The sequence below is a fragment of the Callionymus lyra genome, chromosome 1 (genome assembly GCF_982586985.1).
Source record: "Callionymus lyra chromosome 1, fCalLyr1.hap1.1, whole genome shotgun sequence".
Taxonomy (NCBI): Eukaryota; Metazoa; Chordata; class Actinopteri; order Syngnathiformes; family Callionymidae; genus Callionymus; species Callionymus lyra.
In genome coordinates this window covers 38,000,580-38,019,538 of record NC_141818.1, presented here as the reverse complement: position 1 = coordinate 38,019,538, position 18,959 = coordinate 38,000,580, and the positions used below count along the sequence as shown (strand labels likewise).

Sequence of the window (18,959 nt, the reverse complement as noted above, 5' to 3'; positions counted from 1 at the left end):
ATCAAGTCAAGTGGAATCCATATTGGGATGTCTTGTGTGCAATAATCAATGTAAGCTTTCATGTAAATATTGATTTTTCTTTTCATTATAACGAAACATAAAAACCGGTGACACCGATTGTTTAATATTTTAACGACTGACTCCACATTTTAACCAAAGTGGGTAACTAGACTAGGGTGCTAGTAACTTCACTTGGTCGTTATAAATCTTGTTGTCGACTCATTTTCGAGCGAGGGAGCGAGAGTGAGGGGGTAGAGCGAGACAGAAGGGGAGAGGGAAGGAGGGATGGTGGGAGGGAGGGAGGGAGAGATAGTTCATTAAAGCTCTTAGCTTAAGCCCTGCCCATTTTGAATATATGCAAATGAGTCAGGCACATGAAAATAATAATAAAAAAAAAAAAAAAAAGCAAGACAAAATCTAGAAGGGAGTGAGAGAGAAAAAGAGAGAGAGAGAGAGTGGGATGAACAAGCGAGGGAGCGTTCAAGGGAAGGCGAGTGTGAGGGAGAGAGAGCGAGCTCTCTGAATTGTGAGTGGCTTACGACACTCAGTGAACAGAAGGCGCTTCTGCATGTGGTGTCGACGTACTGGTCCGCTGGAAGCGACGCTGCGATCTTTGCTTCCCATTTACAGCCCCCCACTCGGTACCAGCATCGACCTTCAGAGGCGGAGCGAGAAAACACCCGGAGCTTGGGGAGGGCAACAAAACCGGCAAGCCACAAAAAAGGATGCGAGAGGCTTCTCCTGCGTTATGGCATGACAAGGAATACCTTTACACGTGAAGACAAGGTTTTTCTTCTTCCTTTTTTTTTTTTTTCTCCCCTCAGCTATCCATCATTGCAAAGCATGCTCACCGGCTTTGGTTTTGAATCGTTTCTCTGAAGCCAGCGATTTCATTCAGAGACAGTGACGTGTGCTGTCATACATGCCAAAAAACTTGGCCAGGAAAGGGGAGGAGAAGAGAAATAACAGATATCTGAAAATTATTCTTTCGGGCATGTTCTTCGTTGCAGCAGAGAACTGCGGAGGAGACAGAGCTCATGCATGCAGACGGGGGAACTTGTGCCTCCTATCATCTCCCTGAAAGCTACTTGGATTCCTGCTCTTTGTGGCTCTTTCACTTGAGGAGAACTAAGACATTGTAAGCCTGCCAAGGATCAGGTGTCCACTGAAAGACGAGACGGGAGGGGGAGAATTTGTACCACAGTAGGATCCTTTTGAGATTCGCAGATAATTAGAGTTGGGGCACAAAGCGAGACAGTAAATGGAATTGTCAGCTTTTGGATAAAGGGTGAGTTTGAATCATTTTCTGGAACACCTTTTTTTTTTCTCTCGCTCCCCACGCACTGCCCTCGCATAACACTAACGAGACTTTTTTTCTTTTTTTTTTTTTTTTCCATCTCGGAAGATGTTGACGGATGTTAAGATAACATTCCCTGCCAGCTATTCGTTTACAGTGCAAAACATGACTGCGAGATAATGTGATGCAAATAAAAGGAATCGGTGCAGTTTGAGATCTGGTTTTGGTTCAATGGACATTTTCTCAAAGACATCCCCGGATATTTTTTCTAATGGATTTCCTTTTAATCGGACTGTATTTAAAGTGGCCACTGAAGAAGCCCTCGGGACTGATATTGTTTTCACTGGGCATTTTTTTGAGAATAGCTCCCCGGGCAGAGGGGGTCTGCCCAAGGCTGTGTCGCTGCGACAGCAAGCTGCTGTACTGCGAGGGACTCAACCTCACAGACATACCCCGCAATTTGAGCAGCGCCATGGGTCTGTCGATGAGGGAAAACAACCTGACCGAGTTGCGGGAAGGCCAGTTGGCCGGACTGTCACAGCTCACCTGGCTGTACCTTGATCACAACAACATTGACATCGTGGAAGAAGGTGCGTTTGAGAGACTGAGAAGAGTGAAGGAGTTGGACCTGAGCAGTAATCATATTGAGAATCTGCCGAATGGCACGTTCCGGCCCCTCCCAAACTTGCGTATTCTGGACCTCTCATACAACAGGCTGCAGGCCCTAGAGCCCGACCTCTTTTATGGCCTTAGAAAGCTCACCAATTTGCATTTGCGATACAATTCTCTGAAATTCGTGCCAGTGCGGATATTCCAAGACTGCAGAAGCATGCAGTTCCTAGACTTGGGATACAACCAGTTACAGAGCCTGGCACGAAACTCCTTCGCTGGCCTCTTCAAATTGACAGAGTTGCATCTTGAGCACAACGAATTGGTTAAAGTCAACCTTGCCCACTTCCCACGTCTCATTTCTTTACGGACTTTGTACATGCACAACAATCACGCCACCATTGTTGTCAACACCCTCGACTGGACATGGCATTTTTTGGAAAAGATCGACTTGTCGGCTAATGGAATAGAATACATAGAGCCACATGTTTTTGAGAGCGCCCCGAACCTCAAATCGCTGATGTTAGACTCTAATCGGCTGACATACGTGGACCAGCGTGTATTAGATTCGTGGTCATCGTTGGACAGCATCACTCTGGCAGGGAACGACTGGGAGTGCAGCCGCAATGTGTGTGCCTTGGCCTCCTGGCTCAGTGCCTTCCAGGGCCAGCGTGATAATTCACTGTTGTGTTCGAGCCCAGATTCTGCACAAGGTGAGGACGTGTTGGACGCCGTCTATGCTTTCCAGCTATGTGAGGAAAACCTACAGGATGTGACTACGGCGGGTCTGTACACCACTACGCGGGATCATGCCCAGGGTGGTCCCGTGTACCTTGGATCGTTTACTCCGAACCCGTACGACGACGATCTGGTTACCAGTTCGTTCACCGTCACTGTGAGCCAAGAAGATCTGGAGAGCACCATGCAGATCCATAAAGTGGTCACAGGCACCATGGCCCTCATCTTTTCCTTTCTTATCATCGTGCTGATGCTGTACGTGGCGTGGAAGTGCTTTCCGGCCGGAATAAGACAACTGAGGCAGTGCCTGAGCAGCCAGCGTCGCAGGCAGAAGCAAAAGCAAAATATGCAGCAGATGGCCGCGATCTCGACACCAGAGTACTATGTTGACTATAAGCCCAACCATATTGAGGGAGCTCTTGTAATCATTAATGAATATGGCTCGTGCACATGTCAACAGCAACCTTCAAGGGAATGCGAGGTGTGACGCTGCTTTGTGATTAAGCCTTTAACTGTGTTTACCTGCAGATTTTGCAAGTCACTCTTGTCGGAAGAAACAAGGGAAGGAAACAACTGCGGAACAAACAATTATAACACAGATTTGTGTTTTACAGCAAAACAAAGTGCTGTGGATTCACTGCTTTTCTGTCATTTGTTCATCGAAGGGCCAAAGGACCTGCTGAAACATTTCAGAACTCTGCTGTGTGCAATTATTTCCTCACGTATGGATATTCAGCTTTAAAGACAATTGACTATTGTTTTAAAAAAAAAAGAAGATCAACTGAGGACACAAGTACAAGGGAAAAACAGATGTGTATTATACCACGATCCTGACGAAAATGTGGGATTTTAAAAAGAAATGATGAAAATATGTGTATATGTTTAAAGAAATTGTAAATGCGGACAAATGATACATGAAATTATTTTGTAAACTACAAATAAAAAAAATGCTATTGACAGTCAAATGTACATGAGATGCCTGTCTAATAGGAGAGGAGAAAGGTTCAGTGTTTGGGATCAGGAACTGAAGCGCAATGACTCAGCACTGTATCAAACCAAAACAATTACATGGAAACATAAAACACTGACAAGAGCACCACAGGGATAACTGCATCTCATCATCAGTGTGTGTTCATATTTGAATTTTAGACCAGTAACGTGCATCTTTGCTGTTTTTTGTCATTGTGTATCATTGTTAGTGTAAATTATTTGAATTCATTTCTTGAAATATTTTTCCTTATGTTTGTTACTCTTACTTATACTATATTCCTAATTGTGCAATGTCTAACTAAATGAATCATCCTTCAACCAGAAACTGATGTATTTCATTGCTTTTCACTCTTTGGCATTTACCAATTCCTAATTTACGAAAACAAAGCACATCAAAGAATGAGATAGAACGAATATCTAAAAAAAAAAAGAGAAAAAAAAGATCCATGTGTGCTTATATAAATGATACTCATATCAGAATCACAGAGCCAACGATCACCAGCTTCAACAGATTTGCACATGATTATTCTTCACTGTGTTTTAATGTAATGTACAAATGTTTGTGGAATACAAGGCAACTGTGTGGTGTACATATATTTCTTTCCTCCTCTGGTCTTCATTGTGTAAATTAGTTCACTGGCAGAAATGTTTTATGGCTTATTTGACATGTACACCATGTCGCATAAGGGATAATTGTGAAAAAACGAGATGGAAGATCATGGCCACTGCAGTGAGAGGGTACAGAGTGCTCTCTAGTGTGCGTTCTTATAATGTGGCTGTGTTTCATTTGTTCACCTGCAACGTTAGGCAGCGGGGGCAACTGTATTATTTGGGATTTAAAGTGCTTTCTGTTTGTTTTATTTTCCTTACATAAAGAAGAAAACAACACAAACTATATATTTTTTATTTTGATATATTATAAAAATAATGTTTACAACTTGTAATTCTACAGGAATAAAATGTTTTATCGACTCACCTTAACATCAGTTGTCATGAGATTTAAAATATTTACTTATAAATGTTTTAGATTAAAAAACAAAATTCCATGCAACACAAATTGAAGAGAAGAGTTGTAGTGTCAGGGGGAAAATGATCCAATGCCAGGATGATGGTAACGATAACTGACCTATGAACTATGATGATTATATGAAACAGATGACTCAACAATTATTTTGTACAATAACACAAGTGTGTTAAGTAGAATGGGTAACATTGAGGTATACTACACAAGCCATACTTGCTTAAATTCCTTTTTCCCCCCCCCAAACTCTAACAGAAAGTACAACACTATAATATACACACAATCAAGACAATTTAAGTAAAGTAAATACAAGCAAGGATGCAGTATTATTTTCTAAAAATGTGTATACATTCATTTACATTAATAGGCACCAAAGGTCCACAACTTTTTATTTTAGTATTAAGCAAAACTGTCCATCTATAGTAACTGTAGTCATAGCTAATGAACCAAAGAAAACCATTTTGGTGGGGAAATAACAGGATGAAACTACTGCAGACAGTCATTTAAAATCGATCAAGGAATATATTTTTTTCCATATTAACTGTAAAGTAAAATAAAAAATGAGAAGTCTATTCTATTGAATTTCATCATGTTTGAATTCAAAACAGTTCCTTCTTTCTGCATTTCTAAAACATCAATTTATTGTACTTTTATTAGACCCTTACCTTAACACCGCATATTCAACATAACAGCAAAAAACATCTTCTATATGGTCACGAATATGTGTCACAGATTCAGGGTGGACTTCTAGGATTTATGACCCGTTTGCGGCCTGATCCACTTCGAGCCGCCTCTGAATCATAACCCCACTACCATCTAAATGTAAATGCACGGCGGTTCATCTGTGTAAATCAATCATTTTTTCACATCACACAATCTTATTATCATTGCACTCAATAAATTAAAGCTCTTAAATCTATTTGCACCGGTCCTGTATTATGTCTAATTTACATGTGTGTCCAGTTTGAGGTTTTCATTCCGGCATTGGTGATCATGAGTTTTAGAAATGTAGACCGTGTAAATATTGGATCGTGTCATGTGTCAACGCCTCGTTCAGGCACCTTTACCCATTCAATTAAAGTGTAAAAGAAAAGGATGGATGCTATTACTTTTCAAAACATATTTGCTAATGCATGCTACATTTAAAACCAATATATGCTAGTTATATGATACCTGTCTTCATGCTACCCTCCACAGTCAGGAGTGCAAACAAATCGTCCACCCCTTGATGCTTGATACCCAGTAACTACAGAGCAAACATCAATTCATCCAACTGACAGTCGATCCAATCTCTGCTTGACCTATGCCAGAGGTGATGATTCCCAAAGGGGCCTCTGAGACAGCATCCATCAAATATTCGGTGACTGATGTTGCCCGCTAGAAATCGATAGAGATGAGCGAAAACCAAAGTGATAACCAACTCTATTCATCCTGAATTCAATCCTTTTTCAAACATTTAGTAGTGAGTCGTACTTCCCTGCAATGATCCTAATCGAAGACAGGGTGAGGCTTTACATTATGTTTGACCAACTGAGCATGAGTTGTACACGGGTAACAACATGTTTTCGCACGTTATTAATAGGCACAACAGTCTTGGGCTTAATGAAGCTAGTATGTGAATAAACCCATTCAGTTGAAATAAGGTCTCTGCCAAGTTTTATAACAAGTGGAGGTTGCTGTTTAAATTTGAGCGGGGGCTAACAGCTTTTTGGCTCAAGCTCTTGCACCAAACTTAATCTGACCCTTCAAGTCATTGTATGTTGCCAACAATTACACAGAGACTCAAAATACAATTAAAACTCCTGTCGAATTAAAGGATTATGAAAGGTTTTGCTGAAGTAGAAAAAAAAAATATGCAGATCATTTTAGATGGATTGAGCCTCCAAGAGTGTGAGACAAAAAAAAACCTGTTACTGACCAGTTACGACCAACAGCCTTGATTTAGTTTCCCAAAGAATTCAGGGACAGGCAAAATCCTGCCATTTTCAACTCTATATTTAAAATACATGGGCCAGATCTGCCCAACACGTACTAACGTTCACCCAAAATTTCAATTTCATTCATTTTCTGGCAACCCTCATGTCAACTAAGGGTTGGGATTATTTTCAGAGCCATCTGCATTAGGGCAATTTTAGTTATAGGAAAAATTGCATGTTAATTTTAAGGTGGATACTGGCGCTCATTTGTCTTCATCTTCGTCAAAAAAAGACAAACTTATAAGCATCCAAATACCAATAAGAAATGGTTCAGAATCTTTAAATAAGTCAATATTTTAGGCATGTTTTTAGCCGAAAGCTGCCAGTCCATCAGCGTAAATGTAGCGCATTGACACGTGAAAATAACCTTAAAACAAAACAAGATGGACATTACAGATGAACAGTACGGAGATATATTTGGAAATTTCTAACTGTCTTCTTGGACGAAGATGAAGACGACAACAACTGAGCTCCAGTCGCTATGTTAAAATGAACATACATTTTTATATATAACTCTAAAAGGAAAAGATTACTCTGAAAATAATCCTGACTCTTGTGTCTTCATTAAAATTGTTTCTATCCAAGCATCTACATGTGAGCTTACAAAGTTCAACTCCTTTTTTTTGTTTTGCTGACTGAACCGATCATATATTTTAAACACATTGTAATTTTTTGGCCATTTCTTCAGATTTAATAAACCGCGGCCTGACAAAACATTTACACCCACACGTGTGTCAAATCATGCATGGCAGCATGTACTGCAGTAAGCAGTGAGCAATCAGCGATGACTCATGAGAATTTGTGGGAGTGTTTGGCCCTCCCCGGTTATTTTAGGACTCTATTCTAATGATGCATACATCTTCAATCGAAAGCTCTTCCTTATCTTCTGACATCCAAAATGATTGATATGTGAAAGTAGCAGTAGTGATCAGCTATGAGGTTCACAAATCTATATATATATATATATATAAAGAATGAAATGGTCTCTTTGTATTTGTTTAAATAATGTCTATATGTGCTTCAAAAGCCTTAAAATAGGGTCATCATCTGCTGTGCAATGAGTAATCCCTCTTTTATCATCATATTTAATCCCTTTATCATTGTTATAAATGATACATTGGTGCAATAAAATGAAACATTTACGGTGAACAGAAGGGTGTAAAGTAATAAGTGCACACCCTCAAGACAAGCATAGTTTCTATGTTGTGTAAAGGAAAATAATACTAGAAAATCAACTCCACAGGAAACTGGCTTCAGCAGTTCAGGAGACAACAAAAAACCTTTGTCTTGGTTCGGCTCTAAATATCCACTGCCCGGTTTAATGGCAACGCTGGATTAATAACAATCACAGAAGGGTCAATATGCTTACACATAGATGCACGCAAATAGTGTTTAAAAGGTCTTCGACCCTCTGTATTAAATGCACGGTCGGCAGCTTTATGAGAATAAAAAATATGAATAAATCGGATCATACTGTTCAACAAGGAACCAGAAGAGTTTTGACGTATTGTTTTTCTTGACCAGCCAGAAAATCGAACCTATTTATCAAACCTAACCTATGCACGCTTCTAAATTGATCTTTTATCATTTTAAAATGCATTTATTCTTGTATTTCTCCCCAAAAAATTGAAGCAAAAACTGGACTGCAATGCTGATATATTGCACTGCGAGCAGTATCTTAGTTATTCGTCTTCTCCAAATGACATTTAATTGAACACATTTTTACCTCACACTGCACATTAAGCATAAGGGTCAATGAGTGAGATAATACATGACAACAGCTGGGCCTGCATCTGGGACTCCATGTAACCGGTATCAGAGCAGATGTGGGTCAATGCCGAACATTAAGAGAATTACGGTGGATGAACTAACACAGGCTGATCCAGGACTAGACGGATCTTTTTTCTATTTTTTATTATTACTGTTGTTCACACCTCCCAAACCGTATTGTAAATCAAATAAATGTAATATATTGGCGGATACAATTTCCGAGGTGCGCCACAACATATTTGTGATATTTAAATTGAAAAATAGGGGTAGAAAATTGTCGAAAGGTGTTTAGCAGAAGTTTAAAATAGCCAACATTCATCATTTCTTGTTTATCTGATCAGTGTCGGCATGAAGAAAATACTAGTTCCCCCATTGATGTTCCCTCTTTCTTCCCTATCTACAAGGGCAGATTGGCATCTCTCCAGTAGCCAATGAAATTGGATACTTGGAATTGCTCCATTCACAAAATGTCATTCGAGCAAAGGGAATTCTCCTGTTTTCAGAACCAAATCCATCCCCGTTGCAGTAAGGACTTGGGTGGGTGTGTGTGTGTGTGTGTGTGTGCGCGTGTGTGTGTTTGGGGAAGCAAATGCTTGCAAGTGAAACCCTGCAAGCATCAAGAAACAAATAGAAAGATGAACTTACCTGTCATTTACAATAAAGGAAGAGAGGGAGGAAACAGCAGGAGGGCAGAAAAAGAAGTCAAAAGATATCATTGTTAGAACGGAAACATTTCTATTTGAATACATTTGAATTTCATGAAACCAAACAAGCTTGATTAAATGTCCCTGTGCCAAGAGTAACAGACGGAGGGTCGGCTATAGCTGTTTTGAAATATGCCCATTGTGAGAGCAGCATTTCTCCGACATAAATCCATTTAAGGTTTCTATGCCGTGTGAGATTTCGTGTCTTCCGAGATGTATAAATATACTTGTTCTTGAGACGTTGGGTTTTTAAATATAGGCGCCAATCTAAGTTTACCTGTGACATTCGAGGAAAATTCTTGTAGTGTTTCAACATTTACCATCAGCGATCAGACTCTCAACTTCACTGCGTATTATATCAAATCAATGCTCTTCATGTCCTTCATGAACCTCATTAGATCCGTGTTCTCTTCTACATGTACCTTGTCTCTTAATCTCTAGCATATATAGGCTCCACGTGTTTGAACCATATGAGTCGAACATCCCTGAATTTTGTCTGCTTGATCAACTCTAACTCTTCTGATCAACCATCTCACAAAAGTACAGTAAAGCAGCCCTTTCCACCTAGCCTGCACTCTCTTCTTTACCTCTCTTGATCATATACTACTTTTTTTTAGCTGCTCTCAGCTGTTTGAATTACCCACATTTTCAATTCTACTGTAACCTGCTTCCACAGACTATATTCTCTAGTTTAGTTGTGAGCTATTAAATATCCTCAGGGGCCATCAAGCCAAAATCAAGAAGTGGGACGTATAAACTCATCTTTTATATAACTTGTTTTTGATCTGATATAGAAGCACTTTTTTCCAAATATTTTTATATTAACCTTAATGTTTGGGACACAGTAATTACTAACATTAATGAAAAACACACAGAGGAAAACAAATTCTAAAAGCAAAGAACCTATATTCATATTTAGAGATTAGAAATACGTTATATAATTATTTAAATTGGTAGTTTCACACGATAATTAATTCTAAAAACAGGAATCAATGGAAACATATATCTTAGTCTAAGTGTGGTCAGATCCCTAATACATACTGACTATGCCTCATATTGTGTGTTTCATTTGGGTTGAATTATAATTATTGAGAGCATGATATAATGAAATGTACAGAGCAGAATGTTGTTTTGTTCTATTCCTTTTATAAAAAAATATGGATCCACATTGTCATTGATTTGGAGTGTGGGGGTCGGCACGTCAGGAAATCACTGATAACAATGTTAACCTCAAGACTTGGATGGATTAGATGGGAGACGAGGCCAGACCTACAGACGCCCATCAATAGTAGTACGATTACATTTTGTATATTAGTTTTAACAAGCAAGTCATCCTGACTTTCACCCCAGTGTTTATGGTGGTAACCCGCCAACACATTATTTGTTCCGGGTGCTTTGTATCAAGGATATTGCATTTACTCCCCTGGATTCCCCCCCTGTACCTCTTGATAGTGTGCACTACAACATTAGATCATATTATTAGTGGGTTGCCAGCCTTAGCACAAGATTAGAAGGGTTAAGATTTAATACCCTTTTCCTCAGAGTGTGACAAATAAAGGGGTTTAGGGTGTCTTTACACAGATCTGCCTCATGTGCTGTAACAATTCTGGACGCTATAATCCATTAGGTGTCAACTTCAGGAGCATTAATTCAATCATTGTCATAATCAAAATGGTTTCTCTGAGCCCCTGCAGCAGGGCTTAGCAGTGCTGCACCGAGAATGAAAAGGCACATTAAAATGGATAGAAGCATGCAATTCCCAAAAAGGCATTTGTTGCGCTCTGCATGCACCAAGGACATGCTATAGTAAGGTCAGGACCACACAACAGTGTGTGAATACAGAGTAAGTCAGTCTTCTTGATGGAGATGTCCCAAGATCCATGGGATCCTCAGCCACCTTAGAAGTCTGACTTGATGTGAAAATCAATGAGTAAAGCAACTGAAATATGACTATGAAGTGTTACAAATTGCACTACTAGGATCTTTATTACCTCTTAGCAGTGATTAAACTATCCTTCGATAAAGACAATTACTGCAGTTAACAAAATATATTTTTTTGCCTGTGTTTGGATGTCTGAAATCTAAATTACTTGAGCATACTTTCATTTTAACAGATCATAACTTAACGGTTGTGTCTTGAATTACCATATGGATCCTGTAGACACACTGCCTCCCTAGTCTAATTAAATATGAGTTTCTTTTTTTGTTTTATTTCCTACATACTTCTGTCTCTCCCTTCATAGGCTAATGAAAGTCGGATTTCTAGTTCCAATCCGCAGTGTCAGAATGTCCTCTTTTCTATGCTGAGCTTTGTTTTCTCTCCCTCGTGGTTTTATTTTAGTATACTATTCTGCATGTATATTTATTTATATTTTTTATTTATATTTTCTCTACGAAATTGTCTCTTTTTTGACTGTTTAATGCTCTTTTTTTGCGAGATTTTACGAACAGTGACACTTTTTTTTTTCTAATTCCCATTGTTATTTGTAATTTAATAAATAGTTTATTCTTGATATGTCAGGTAATCCAGGTTTGCAGTCACCATAAGCAATCAGCGTCAGTTAGTTCTGGGTACATGATAGATATTTTAGAATAGAATAGAATATAATACGTTTATTCATCCCCAGAGGGGAAACACACTTTTACAACAGCACAATGAGAATAAAGTGCAAGAAAAAAAAGAAAAAATAAAATAAAACGATCTTAAAAATATACAAATTATTTACAATATTAAAAAATGAATACTATTAACAGAATAAAATAAAATAAAATAAAAAATAAAATAAAAACAAAAAGTAAAAACACACGAGAAGAAAAACACACTACAGATTAACATCAGGATATTTAAAGTAAAGAGTTAAATATCCTGACACCAGTTGGGATGAAGGACCTTCTATAACGCTCCGTCCTACACTGGGGGTACCATTTGAAAGCTCACATAGTTATTAAGGTATAGCGATGAATTCAATGTACTGTTACTCGGTTCACAATGTAGGTGGAAACAAACAATTCAGTGGTGAGCCCTGAGTGCTTTTCTATTTGTAAAACATGTTTATAATGTGAATCCCTCTTGCAAGACTTCTGCTTTTTGTATTTTTTTTCCTTTTGATTATAAATAAGGTAAAGAGCTTAGAAGCCAACCCAGCGAGAGAGAAAAATAACCTTTAAACGCTGGAGCTGCCTGACGAAAGCGAAGAAATCACACACAAAAAAAACCCTTTACATTCGCAAATGCATGAAAAAAATATGCAGGTCTCAAACATCTTATAATTTAAAGGAAAAACAACCACTGGATGCTAAAAACTAAAATGTATCTTCCTTCGAGCACATGTATGCAGTATATATAGAGTTAAAAATTATGTTGCATGAGGAAACCAGTGCATAGAATAATATCCTCAAGAAATGGTTTTATCTATGTGGATAAGGTAGTAATCAGTAGGCAACCTTTCCTTCCCCTCATCTACGCCCACTCAGCAGCAACAAATCTCACACCACACAGGAACAAGATGATGGACTTGGATGTGGCCAAACAGCAGGAGATTTACCGATCAATCACGAATGACTTTGAGCAATCATCTTCACACGCTCGCATACAATCAAATGAATGTCTGATCTCAAATACGACAAGGAATAAAAAATCCAATCACAAGGCACTTTGTATAAAGATGGGGGTTTGTTTCAGATGTGTTTCAGTTAACTAAAAACGACTATAACAAAACAATAAGCTCATAATGGAGAAGAATTCATTTAATACTGTGCATTAAAAAATAAAAAGAAGTCCTAAATCTCTGGCAAATCCGCACGGCACATGTTTTGGTCCTTGCAGGGCATTAGAGTTCAAGTTGGGGGTGGAATCTGCTCTCCAGTCATTGTTTTTTGAGAGGCCACTGAGGCCGTTGATCCCTGGATAATCTCCAGCTATCCGTCTGAGTTATCACCTCTTCTTATTTAGGTCACCCTGATGGCATCATTTTTAGGTTATCCTCTTCATTCCAAGCACACGTAAACACACAGACACAATCCTCTATACTGTGATAAACAAATTCTAATCTGTGCGTTTTGGCCTTGCAGTTATTTACTGATGGAACAGCATCATATGTGACCCACGACTGAGAAGAAAAGCATCCTTCAGGTGCTTGGCGCTAATAGTTGGGATGTTTTACAATCCCATGACAATTCAGAAAGAGGTAGAATATGCGAGGTGTTCAAAGGCTATAAAACATTCAGTCAATAAAAATAAAAAAAATAAAGAAATATAGAGAATAATGAGCTTACTTTCTGGGGTGTTTTTCCAAAACAACAAACAAGCCTAACATCAGCCAATATCTGCAGCCTAACAGCGATACTGCTCTTATCCCCTAGAGTCTTTAAAATGAATGTATGAAATACTGTTATTGTTTTTATACTCCCGTCAAATTGTAATACAGAAAAAACATGTTATTGCCCTTTGTCTACATGAATATCATGTCTTTAACTCTTTTCTATTTATAAAATCAAAAAATAAGTTTATAACATTGATCAACTTGCAAGAAATTGTCACTAAAGGTTGTCTCTGAAAAATACCAGATGCTGTGATAGGGTCACGATCTCGACCTCAGTGAAGAGGACGACTGAATGTATGGCCTGTTGATTTTGTACGGAATACTCGGTTCTTTGTTTCCCATTATGTGGGAAACACGCAGCCGTGGCACAGCTCAGACGATTGTGAGAGGGATTGTGTGGCGTCGCTCGGGGTAAAAAAGGAGTGATTTATCGTCAAGGCTTCCACTGGTTGTGAACAGTGTTCATGCATTCAGAACAGATGAATGCTCGATATTTGTATTTATTTCAAACATGTGTATACAGTCAATCTGCTGCACATACTTACTAATGGAATTTATCGTTCACTCAAACTTTCACCCATTTTCTACTCGCCCTCATGTCTTTTAAGGGTTGGGATTATATATTTGTTCCTTTTTAGAATTATACACAAGAATCTAAGTCCATGCAAATATAGTGACCGGCACTCACTTGTTCTTATTAGTCGCAAATGAAACACTTTGAAGTATCTGAGCGCCAGTCACTACATTAGCATGGACTATACATTTTAAAAGGAATTGATTCATCTGAGACTAATCCCTTAGTTTAAGGAGCAAAACACGGCACCACTTTAGCCTTCTTTTTTGAGAATATAAAGGAACAACTTCCAAATGTACATAGTAAAAGTGGCGTGGTAGCAATGACCAAACAAATTATTTTCATATGTACCCTGATTAAATTGTACTGCGCAGGAGGTTTCAGTACCTGACATTTCCACCCACACTGCCCTGAAGGACCTGTAGTTCTAGTGCACATCAAACCTTATCTTCACAAAGTCAGAAAGTGGAATATATACTATTCCTCGACTCTTTCTGATTTGGAAAACATCAAAATACAAGCACCAGAGAAATGCAAGAGTAGATGAATCCTTTCCAAAGATTGCTGTTCTAATATGAAACTGTGTCCTGCTATTGAGTGTTTCACCTATACATCATATATTTGATGATAATTATATAATGGAACCACAAAAAATGCATCTTAATAAATAAATGAATTAAAACAAACAATGGACAAACAGTGGATAAAATAAAAAAAATGTCCTGTTCGCAAAAGTTGGGACTTTTCACATTTGTATTGTTTAGAAATTATATAAATACAATAATCAATTTAATCACATATCATATATCAATCACACTTCCATTAATGAAAATCAGGCGTAAATACAAGTCACTGGGATTTCCATGTAAATGCTAATTTTCATGAAGCTTTATCATCCCCACACGTGAGTGAATTCTTGGGGTTTATGGCCAACTGCTAGGGTATGACGTACTGGGACATTAATGAGGTTTGCTAATGAATTGGAATTCAAATTGTAAAAAGAAAAGAGATAGCGGGTGGGAAACTGCTTGACAGTCATAAATGAATTTAGCTGTTCCAAAAATCTTTGGAGAGGGTTTTGCAGAAACCAAAGATTTCGAGACAGATGGAGGCCCATCTGAGTAAACCATCAATCCAACGGGGCCATCTATCACAGTCCCCTAGTGATTTCTCTGGGAATGCTGTGTATCTTGTTCTCTCAGTCTGTCTGAATAAAAAGCAATCTCAGATATAGATTGCTTTTGATACAAGTTCATGAAGGCATCTTCATTAGCAACTTGTCTAACCTCATTCAGAGAAACTATACGTAACCATAGTACCTGATGGATTCCGCGTTACATTTTGGCATGAATGTGGAATTCTACATAACAGTTCAATATTTTAGTCACCCCTGAGGTGTCGGTATTTTGTCACAATTGACTAATTAACTGTGAATAAATAAATACAGAGCAGGAGATGAAACTAGAGCCAGCATCTCTTAAAATAATTTTGGACTCACATTTCAGTTCAGCTTCCAAATCACTTGGCTTTGTTCTTATCTAGTCACACAAAACAGAACAGCCCTGTAACTGTGTCTAAGTGCATGCATGAGTGTGTACACTTTTCTCGAGTAGACAATGAGAAGCAGAATGTCTGGAAGGAAGAGAAGCACAGGCAAGAGAGGAAGCTTGTGGAAGAGAAAAGAAATAGTCCCCAAAGAGCCAGCAACACAATTTGCAATTCCAAGATGTGCAACTATTATTTTACTCTGAAAAACATTTAGGAAAATTCACATGGTATTTCACAGCATATAATACATATCAGTATGTGGTGATATATTCTGAGAATATTTCGACTGAAGTATTTGCTTTTATTTTTTGTGATGGGCTGATAAAGCTATAGAATAGAATAGAATAGAATAGAATAGAATAGAATAGAAAATGTTTATTCATCCCCAGAGGGGAAACACACTTTTACAACAGCACAGTTGAAAAAAATTAAGTGCAAGGAAAAATAAATAATAAAAGAGATAATAAAAAATAAAAATAAAAATAAAACGATCTTAAAGATATACAAATAATTTGCAATATTGGAAATTTAACACTATTAAGAAAATAAAATAAAATAAAAATAAAATAAAATACAAACAAAAAATAAAATAAAACACACGAGAAGAAAAACAACCATTGTATAATCTCAGGGTCGAGGAAAAAATGTGTTTACGGTATCCCTTGTGTTTCCTAGGGTCAAGGTGATAGCAGAAACACATTTATGGCCTTCAGGTCACCTTGACCCAAAGATAACACAACAGTTAAGAACCAATTTTCTTATTTTTAGAACCCACTAGATGGCAAACTTAATTGTGTAATATTTGGGTTTAGGAAAGTTTTTAAATAACACATCCCATAATTTTCCAAACAGCATCACTTACTGAGCTCTGAATAAGAGGATGCTGCTTTATAAAGTTTCATCTACCCAGTACTACTATAACTACCTAGCCTAAACGAAAAAACAACACAAATCTCAGTAGGTGGCGCCATCAGTTAAAAAAAATCAGGATAGGTTTAAATAGACTAGTAGTTCATAGAAATGCATTTTAGAACACATCAAGCTGGTTTTAAATAAGGATACTTCTTAATAAAGCTTTTCCTTTAGTAAATAAATGATGGACTGACAACGCTTTGTGAAGCAGTGTCCATTTATAAATAGCTCATTGGAAGGTTTCTCGGTATGAGTGCTCAGACCAAAGAGTATAGAGTCAACAGTGCAAAAAGGCAATGCTTCACCAGTCCATCACTAACAAAAAGCTCCCTCCTTTTGTAGATGCATTTGGAATAATTCATGTTTAACATTATACCCACACACAGTGTATATCAAAAAACATCTTGGTCCTGCTGATATATGTGGCATTACCAGGCACAAGTGGTGCAGCCAGACATCACATATCAAATTCCAGCAAGGAGCGATCGATAAAGCAATCAGTCTGAATGTTTATCAAGCCTGTACACTTCCATTTGTGTATAATCTCACGCACAATTGTGGAGTTTGCCATGGGCAGTGCATACATAACCGCTTCAGAAAGTGCTCTCTTTTAATTATGCATTCCATTGAAATGGAAAAATGTGTCATCTGTAGGAAGAGAACAAAGATCTGTTAAGAAACATTTCATCTTTCTTATATTTAGCAAAGAAACTACACTAAATATAAAAAAAGCAAAGCTGCCTTCATAAAGCAGACATCAGGAATGTCTGATTAACACAACACCTGAACGGCAGAAATGTTCTTTATCTTGCAGTCAGGGAGTAGATTGTGTCATTCCACGGCTCTCGTCCTGAACAGATGCATCCTTTATGGCTAAAACGGCAACAATGTTTTCCTCCTCCAGCACTTTGTGCGAGCTTTAACAAGGAGAGACAAGCATTATCCTTCAAACATGCGTTTGCTTGCAACAAAAGCTTGTGCGGAAACATTTTTTTTTTACAAAGTTTGACAAGTAACTTCCTTCACGGCTTTACTTTCTGCATAAAATGTGAAGAAATAAACGTTTTGTAAAAAGCTGCCCTTCGAAACAACAGCTCTTCTGCTCCTGTTATGAAGCGAAAACAATAGGTGAAGTGCATTTGTAACAGTTACACAACAAAGTATTTATTCGCCTGTAGAAACAGTCTAGTGTTCCAAGTGTTCTTCTGCAACGTTCTAATGCGAGTACAATACCTGATGAATATTACATTATGAATATTAAGGGATGTGGACAGTTTTATGACCAACAGACAAAAGGCAATCAGTCTTTTAGCACTAGAGGGGATTAACAAGGCTTAGCAAGAATATTATCAGTCACCTCCAACGTGCAGCTTTGCATTATCAATATGGTTATAAATGATCAGGCACTCCATAAATACATGCTGTAGCGTCGGATTTAAAGAAAAGGAAGTCTATACCAATTACCACACTCTTGTTGAATTGCGTCCGTTTGAATAAATGGCATTCATTGCATGTATGTAATCCTTTTTAAAAAATATAAAAAAAACCTTGAAACAACTTAAAAAAAAACTCAATACATAATATAAAGTTATTGCTCAATATAATGTTGTTGCCACTATTGTTGGTGTTGATTCTTTCAACTTTCTTTGAGCATTCAGTGGAGCTTGAATCATATTTTTCTTCTAAGGAAAGTATTGGATTAATAGCTTGAACTATGTCTGTGTCAAGTGTTAGGACAACAAATACTGAGGGTTTTATTTCATCTTACTGAGAGGATATGTTTATATTTTCTTGTATAACTGGTATGCCGTATTGAACAGGTAGAACCGGGAAAGTTTTTGTTCAGTGGTGTCGCTCAGATCATTTGTTCAGGGTCAATAATGTGTGGACAATAAAATGATGCATAGAATTCAATGGGAGATATACAATGATGTATTCGCAGAAACTTAACGTGCAAAATCCTCGTCTTTTTATTCAATACAACTTTTCCATTTGTGAAAAAGTGTCTTTCTTTAGCTTTGTTTGTTAACAATGTATTCAGTTATACTCTGAACTAGCAATAACCCCGTTTATCCATCAAATATTTTTAATTATTTAAAATCCAAAACAACAAAAAACATCAATCATCTGTTAGTCTCAAAACAAATGCATTCAAAAAGTAAGTAAAATGTGATAAGTGGTCACGTTTTGCACATGTTATTGTAGCTTTAACTAAGGATGCCATAAGTGATTTGTATTTTATGTAAACGACAGCACTGGAGGCAAAAAACTGCTTCCAAGAAAGGAGATAAATGACACACACCAGTGCAAAGCACAATTCACTGGAGATCAGCGTCACTTATTCAACTATTGAGGCATCAAAAGATATGGATGGAGTGAATCTTCAGTCAAATATAATGAGATTACCATGGCAATATATTACCGCCATCAAAGTGGAGGAGAAGGACATGAGTCGAATTAATAAAGACGGGAATTTAAACCCGTGCAAGACTCCTGTG

The 18,959-nt window shown here is 37.7% G+C and overlaps 2 protein-coding genes across 2 annotated transcripts in view; one reads left to right on the top strand and one right to left on the bottom strand.

Moving 5' to 3' along the window:
- ctnna2 (catenin (cadherin-associated protein), alpha 2) overlaps positions 1 to 18,959 on the bottom strand; it is a 127,484-nt gene that overhangs the window by 66,857 nt on the left and 41,668 nt on the right. The window lies entirely within an intron of this gene.
- Positions 402 to 5,574, top strand: lrrtm1 (leucine rich repeat transmembrane neuronal 1). Its single transcript, XM_087806497.1, has one exon. It carries the CDS (start codon positions 1,569 to 1,571, stop codon positions 3,129 to 3,131), a length of 1,563 nt encoding a protein of 520 aa, XP_087662623.1. The 5' UTR covers positions 402 to 1,568; the 3' UTR covers positions 3,132 to 5,574.

What these genes read in the sequence shown, in the direction of transcription:
- lrrtm1 (XM_087806497.1), top strand. Translation starts at nt 1,569, where the DNA reads ATGGATTTCCTTTTAATCGGACTGTATTTAAAGTGGCCACTGAAGAAG.